Here is an 8,133-nt window from a genome sequence, read left to right as displayed (position 1 = left end):
TTTCCAGAAGGTAAGGTAAAGGAATTGAATGAGTGGGGAAATGGCCACAGTTCAATATAGAGGAGGTAGAAAGAGAATGAGTGGATAAGAAGAAAAGTAAAAAACAAAATAATAATAAAAAAATTATTCCCTTTCTTTAATCTATTATCTATCTATCTGTACATTCATCTATTTTTGGAAAAGGAGACTAGAGTAGACAGCAGATAGGCTGAGTTTGGTGAGTGTAACTAATTAAGCAATTAGGAGAAGAAGAGAGCAAGCGAGGACAGGAAAAACAAAAGCATAAAAAATGCTTAGCAAAGAAAGAGAAAAGAGAAGTGTGCATGGACTTGGAGCAGGGGAGAGGAAATTAGATATATGAGTAAGCCAGCAGAGACTAGTATAATAGTAACACGTCAGTAAAGCAGATAAAGAAGATCAATTTTTTATAAGGAGTAAAAAGAAAGGAGAGAGAAAAACGTTCTCCAGGCGTCCTCTGTCCTTTCCAGCCACGGATCGTCTCACCAGCTGTGTTTAATTTGCCAATTCCGGGTGGATGTTATGTGATTTAGTTGTTTCTTCTATCTGCTCCATGAGAAGGTGCAGGACGACACATCTGCCTATTTGACTCCATTTTGTCTCCCCCAGTTATACTGAATTTTGTTGTTGCTGCTGTTTTCCTGGATTCGGTTGAACTGAGTGTCCTGCACTTTTATTTCAAAGCCTGGCAACCATGCTCAGAGAGCTGGCTCATGCCTCAGCCGTGTGCACTCGGGGCACCGTGGTATGTGGCCGAGGCATCCCCTGGCATTAGTGGCAAAGGGAAACCAGAGGCTGATTGCCAGTTCTGTGCCGCTTCTGTGCCCGTACAGTGCCCCCTCCCTGTTTCGGACCCTGGAACTTCTTTTTTTTATTGCTTAAAGTATTACAAAGGGTATTACATATGTCTCCTTTTTCCCCCCACCCTTGACATTCCCCTGGCCTCCCCTACCCCCCAGTGTCTTATGTCCATTGGTTATGCTTATATGCATGCATACAAGTCCTTCGGTTGATCTCTTACCTCCCACTTCTGCCCCCCTACTCTCCCCGGCTTTCCCGCTGCAGTTTGACAATCTGTTTGAGGCAGCTCTGCCTCTGTATCTATTATTGTTCATAAGTTTATAATGGTCTTTATTATCCATGAATGAGTGAGATCATGTGGTATTTTTCCTTCATTGACTGGCTTATTTCACTCAGCATAATGCTCTCCAGTTCCATCCATGCTGTTGCAAATGGTAAGAGTTCCTTCTTTTTTACAGCAGCATAGTATTCCATCATGTAGATGTACCACAGTTTTCTAATCCATTCATCTGCTGATGGGCACTTAGGCTGTTTCCAGATCTTAGCTATGGTGAATTGTGCTGCTATGAACATAGGGATGCATATATATACTTTCTGATTGGTGTTTCTGGTTTCTTGGGATATATTCCTAGAAGTGGGATCACAGGAGGACCCTGGAACTTCTGACAGGATGGCCGGAGCTGGGAAAGGAAGGGATGGGGAGATGGGGGCTCACTTCTCAGGGATGGGCAGATCGCTCCTGTGTCACAGCTTTATTTCCCGTTGTAGGTGCTGACCCCCTATGCGGTTTCCACCCCAATGACAAAGAATCTCAACACCAGCCTGATAACCAAGACGGCCGATGAGTTTGTTAAAGAATCACTCAATTACGTCACATTTGGAGATGAAAGCTGCGGCTGCCTCGTCCATGAAATCCTGGTAACTGATAACTTCTCCTTCTGGAAGCGAGTGGGCACAGGTGCGCAGGCGGCCCTTGCGGGCTGAGCCAGCTCTTCCTCACTCTTGGAGGCCTGGTGCTCAGCCCCTGGACACCCCCAAGGCGGGCAGCCTCACCCCTGGCTGCCGCACTTCTCCCTCAGAAAGGAAGGAGGCTCCAGAGCTCCTGGGAGAGCCGGCCGAGACCCAGGGAGCGTCTCCGTGGGGCTGCTGTGGCCTCTGACCCCCTGTTAGTAAATGTTTAAGTCTGGCTCTCCAGGAGAAAAGTAAAACAAGCACCTGATTTGTAGCATTTGCTGATTTCCATGATTTAAATCCTCCAGTGTGCTGCCACTGCACATGAGTGGGGAGCGTGCACAGCTGGCTCTGTGAGCAGTGAGCTGGTCCCGGCACGCCATGGACCCCGTCACATGGAAATAAGGTTCACTAGCGCCTGGCACCATGAGTTCTCGCCGTTCCCCGGCCGCTTTTAGAAATAAATACAGGCCTGGCCAGTGTGGCTCAGTTGGTTGAGAGTTGTCCCATGCACAGAGGTTGCTGGTTCCATTCCTGGCCAGGGCACATGCCCGGGTTGTGGGCTTGATCCTTGGTAGGGGGCATGCAGGAGGCAACCGATTGATGTTCTCTCTTACATCGATGTTTCTCTCTCTCTCTCTGTTTCTCTCTCTGTCCCTCTGTCTCTGTCTCTGTCTCTCTCTTTCACTCTCCCTTCCTCTCTCTCTAAAAATATCAATAAAAACATATTTTTAAAGACAGAAACAAATACAAACATGAAACAAAGATCGATGCGAATGTGCATGCTAATAGTGAAAACACAACACAGTGTCAGTGTAGTGCGGTTTCCAGCATCACCAAAGAGCTTTAGACAGATCTGCTTTCTCCTGCAGCCTCATTGTAATAGAACCTGGGTGGGAAGAACATGAAGACACTGGGAAAGGGTGCAGCAGGAAGAGGAAGTTCTCGCTGAGAGGAAGGGGGCACGGGCGCTGCTTTACCGTGGACTTAGTTCTCTTTATTTAGAATTTCCTCAGGGCTGGTCCTGTAAGTGACTGTTTTGGTTTCTGAGAAAACCTTGTTTGCTGAGAAAGTGTCACAAAAGCTTTAAATTTTAGCAACTTCAGTCATGCACCATACAACTATGCTCTTGTCAGCAATAGACCGCATGTCTGATGGTGGTCCCATAGGTTACAATGGAGCAAAGATCAAACTTCCTATTGCCTACTGATGCTTAGCCACCATAGTGTTGCAGCAACACCATAGTGTTACTTATGTGTCTACGGTGATGCTGGTGTAAACAAACCTACTATGCTGCCAGTTTTATATTTTCACTGATCCCACTTCTGAGAATATATCCTAGGAGTCCTGAAAACACCATTCAGAATGTATGCACCCCTATGTTCATAGCAGCGTTATTTACAACAGCCAAGATCTGGAAACATCCCAAGTGCCCATCAGCAGATGAGTGCATAAAAAAAGCTGTGGGAGATTTACACCATGGAATACTATGCGGCTGTGAAAAAGAAGGAACTTTTACCCTTTGTGACAGCATGGAGGGACCTGGAGAGTATTATGTTAAATGAAATAAGCCAGTCAGAGAAAGACAAATATCATATAATCTCACTAATATGTGGAATCTAATGAACAAATAAACCGACAAACAAAATGGAACCGTAAGCATGGACACATGGCCTGTGCCTGAGGGGCGGGGGTGACTGGATAAAGAAAGTGAAGGGACTAGCTAAAGAACTTATATGCAAACCCCATGGACACAGGCAATAGCTTGGTGAAGACCAAAGAAGGGGGGATGGGGTGGGTGGAGGTGGGCAAAGGGGGGAGAAGGGGACACCTGCAATAATGTCAACACTAAAAACTTCAAAATAATAATAAGTATAGCACATGCAATTATCTATAGTGTGTATTACTTGATATGATAATAAATGACTATGTTACTGGTTTATATATTTACTGTACTATACTTCTTATAATTTTTAAAAATGTGTACTCTTTCTACTTATGAAAAGTCTGCTGTAAAACAGTAAGCCACGTTACCATGGCAGCAGCCTCATACTTCCTGTGTCGGCCATGTCCCTTGAGTGCATCGTTTTCTCTTGTGCTTGATTTAACCTCGTGTTGTTTGTTCACTGTGGCCCCTACGCACACAGAACCCACTGTTAACGTTGCCAGTGAGAGGCCACGCTGAGTGATTGACCTGGAGATGAGATGAACAGTGGTTCAGGACGACGGGTTTGGAAAAGCAGGGATGGTTATTGCTCCCCAGTCAGACATGTCCCATTCCACCACAGCGACGGCATAAATAACAGGGAAAAAGTGAGGGGAGCTGAGAAGGGACTGTATCAATGACCTGCACTGAAGACCAGTCACAGGAGCATGTCCCTCTCAGAACCAAGGTGGTCACGTCCAAAGCAAAACGTTTGTGATGCTGAGAGGAAAGGCTGCGCCTCACTGTGATGCTGAATTCATTGCTGGCTCCGGGGGTTTCCAGCAATTCAAGGATAGTTGTCCCTCCACAAGGTGAGGTGAGTGGCGAGTCTGCACGTGCTGATGTGAAGGCAGCTGAAGAAGCTTTGGAAACTCCAGAGAAGCGGGTTGTGGAGGAGCATCACTCGCCAGAGCAAATGTCCAGCACGGAGGGAACGCCCCTGTTGGAATGGAACCGGAAAGGACTTCCATCCATAAGGAGGCCAAGGCAAGGCCAGGTGTTAAGGCGTTTAAGGACAGAATCGCAGTCCTGCTTGGGGCAATGTTTCAGGCGTCAAACGGAAACGCTGTGTGACCTGGCGCAGCGAGAAGCGCAGGGCCTCCAGCACGTCCATCAGCACACACGGCCATTGTGCGGGAGCAACGCCCAGCCCTCGGTGCTCCCGCTTCTCCCCCAAGACGCCCTCCTCAGTGGCTATGCCAGCAAAATGGAGAAGCACTGTTTGGAGAATAGTACCTTTCCAGACTTAGCTTATTATTTACAATCCCCCAGACATCTTTGTATTGGTGATCTTCATCCCAAAATCGAAGTGTGCTTCTCCCTCCAAACACGCCAATGGATCAGGGAGTTATAGCAGCTTTTAAAGCTCACTACCTGAGGACGACCTTTGCCCAGGCCATTGCTGCAACTGACGAAGACGCTGATGCAATTTTGGAAAAATTACATCTTCAGCTGCTTCAGGAGCCTTGCTTGGGCTTGGGGTGATGCCACCAAGGAGGGTATGAATGGCACCTGGAGGAAGACACTCAAGAAGTTTGTCCATGACTTCAAAGGGTTTGCCAAGATTGAGGAGGCTGCAAGAATCCACAAGGCTGTGGTTGAGGTGGCAAACAGCCTTACCCTGGGTGTGAATGAGGGTGACAAGGAGGAGGAGCTCCGAGGGGTGGTCTGAGGAAGTGGCTGAGGAGGAGTTGTTGGAATGGGAACAGGAATGTGTAGCTGAAGAAGAAGCCAGGGGAAAGGAAACTGCAGGAGCAGAAAAAGAACCTCTAAGAAAATTCATGGTGAAGGTTCTAGCAGAAGGTTTGCAGACCTCAACAAGCTTCTTTAAAAGTTGTTCATTAATTTAAAAACACCAAAAGTTTTTCACTTACAGAGAAGAATGCTCATGTTGCATTATCTGCTCACAAGCAAGTCTATGATGAAAACAAAATTTTAACAAACCGCCATAGACATATTTCCAAAAAGAGTGACACCTCCTCAAGCGAGCATGTCATTGCCCCTGAAGACCTGCTAGTGGGACAGGGTGTGGGGGTGGAAGACAGTGATAGTGACGATCCTGACCCTGTGTGCACCTAGGCTAGTGTGTGTGTTTGTATCTTAGTTTTTTTGTTTTGTTTTTTATTTACTTAAATTCTTTATTGTTGAAAGTATTACATATGCCTCCTCCCCCCCCCCGCCATTGACCTCTCCCCAGCTGCTCCCACCCCCCAGCACATGCCCTCACTCTCCTACTATCTGTGTCCATTGGTTATGCTAATATGCATGCATACAAGTCCTTTGGTTGATCTCTTACCCCCTCTCCTCCCCCACCTTCTCTCTGAGGTTTGACGGTCTGTTCGATGCTTCTATGATTCTTGGATCTATTTTTGTTCATCAGTTTATGTTGTTCATTATATTCCACAAATGAGTGAGATCACTTCATTTTTATCTCAGAGAAAAGTACAGAACTATCTCTATCTAAACCAGTGGTTCCCAAACTTATTTGGCCTACCGCCCCTTTCCAGAAAAAATATTACTCAGCGCCCCCTGGAAATTAATTTTTTTTAAATTTTAATAGCAATTAAACAGAAAGATATATGTATTAATGTTTCTACCTTTTTCGTAAAATATAGTAAAGAAAGGTGTAAATTAGAAACATTGAAGTTTGAAATTATGAAACTATTTATTGAACTCAGAATAGAAAGGTAATACAAAAAAAGTTAAAACAAATGCACCTGTGGCCATCACCGCCCCCCTGGATTGCTGCAGCGCCCACCAGGGGGCGGTAGCGCCCACTTTGGGAATCACTGGCTTAGCATAATGCTCTCCAGGTCCATCCATGTTGTTATGAATGGTAAGAGTTCGTTCTTTTTTATAGCAGCATAGTATTCCATGTATCTTAGTTTTTAACAAAAAGTTTAAAAAGTAAAAAAATTTAAAATTTAAAAATAGGAAAAAACTTATAGAATAAGGATATAAAGAAAAAAATAATTTTTGTACAGTTGTAAAATGTGTTTGTGTTTTATGCTAAGTGTTAGTGCAAAAGAATTGAAAATTAAAAATACTAAAAAGTTTATACAGAAGAAAAGTTATAGCAAGCTAAGCTTAATTCATTACTGAAGAATTAAAAATAAATTTAGTGTATCTTAACTATATAGTGATTAAAAGTTTACAGTAGCAAACAGTAATGTACTGGGCCTTCTAATTCACTCACTGACTCACCCAGAACAACTCTAGTTTTCTGAGCGTCACTCATGGTAAGTGTCCTATACAGATGTACCATTTTTTATCTTTTATACCATATTGTAACCATATTTAAAATTATTAAACATACTTTTTCTATGTTTAGATACACAAATACTTATCATTGTGTTATAATCGCCTACAGCATTCAGTACAGTAATAGGATGTACAGGTTTGTTGCCTAGGAGCAATAGTCTATACCACACGGCCTAGGTGTGTAGTAGGAGGTACCATAAAGCATGTAAGTTTGCTTTATGATGTTCACACAATGACGAAATCATCGAATGATGCATTTCTTTTTTTTAATTTTTTTATATTTTATTGATTTTTTACAGAGAGGAAGGGAGAGAGATAGAGAGTTAGAAACATCGATGAGAGAAAAACATCAATCAGCTGCCTCCTGCACATCTCCTAACTGGAGATGTGCCCGCAACCCAGGTACATGTCCTTGAACGGAATCGAACCGGGGACCTTTCAGTCCGCAGGCCGACGCTCTATCCACTGAGCCAAACCGGTTTCGGCAAATGATGCATTTCTTAGGATGAATCCTTCTTGTTAAGTGACACATGACTGTACTAGAAGATTTTGGGACTTACCTTCAGTAGTCAGAAGAAATATTTCTTTGAAATGATAAATATGAACTGAGATGTTTTAGTTGTAACTTCCTTGCTCTTCTTTTCACCCAGACACTCATGTTTTTGTCTATTTAAGGCGAGCTTTCTGAGCCTGATCCCATCTTGGGCCATCTACAGCAGCTGGGTCAAGAAGCTACTCCTGACTCATTACACCAACTACCTCAAGAGGAACGCCAACATCAGATAGTCTGGGGGGCCTGATGGCCATCCAGCCTCATTTTCCTCACCAGGTTCTGCACTGACTGCAGAGGACCAAGGAGCAGACCGTCACCCACCACCCCCTGAAGCTGGAGGTCCATGCCACAGGCATAGTCCCTAGAATACAATTTGTGTGCCAAGTAGCTCATGTTAAAATCAAGGCCAAATGGAGACAGGCCTTGAAAATTCCCTGAGCAGATAAAGCCAGTTTATTCATACAAGCAAAACGTAGTTTAGCTTATTTTGTAAGACTAAAGATGGGACTCAGGGCATGCTGCCCTCAAATATGTCACTTGGGCATATTTATGATTTTGAATTAAAATTACTTAAATAGCAAGAGTACTCTGACCCTCCTTTGCCTTCTGTGACCATCTTTGGAAAATACAATGAGCCACACTAATTAATCTTAATATACGTGTTTATCCCAGCACATATCAATTATGGGGAGTTGGCATTTCAACTATTGGTGGAACAACTTAAAGTGTAGACATTGTACTTATAAACCTTCACATCAAACCCTGGTGAATTCGCCCTTGGGGAAGAACTTCCACAACCAGCAGCTTGAGTGAGAAGAGAAACATACTTTAGTGTATACAGCCC

At 44.2% G+C, this 8,133-nt stretch overlaps 1 protein-coding gene across 2 annotated transcripts in view; it reads left to right on the top strand.

Moving 5' to 3' along the window:
• The window catches only part of HSD17B3 (hydroxysteroid (17-beta) dehydrogenase 3), a 57,679-nt gene extending 49,804 nt beyond the window's left edge, over window positions 1-7,875 (top strand). For both annotated transcript variants that reach the window (XM_014545691.1, XM_014545692.1), the window contains 2 exons: window positions 1,588-1,737; window positions 7,412-7,875. In XM_014545691.1, coding sequence (XP_014401177.1) covers window positions 1,588-1,737; window positions 7,412-7,522 — 261 coding nt within the window. In that variant the 3' untranslated portion in view covers window positions 7,523-7,875. The remainder of the gene's footprint in view (window positions 1-1,587; window positions 1,738-7,411) is intronic.
• The last annotated feature ends 258 nt before the right edge of the window (window positions 7,876-8,133 follow it).

The sequence above is a fragment of the Myotis brandtii genome, unplaced genomic scaffold (assembly GCF_000412655.1).
Source record: "Myotis brandtii unplaced genomic scaffold, ASM41265v1 scaffold419, whole genome shotgun sequence".
NCBI lineage: Eukaryota > Metazoa > Chordata > Mammalia > Chiroptera > Vespertilionidae > Myotis > Myotis brandtii.
Note: the sequence above shows the minus strand (reverse complement) of the source record. Positions and strands in the feature narration are given on the sequence as shown.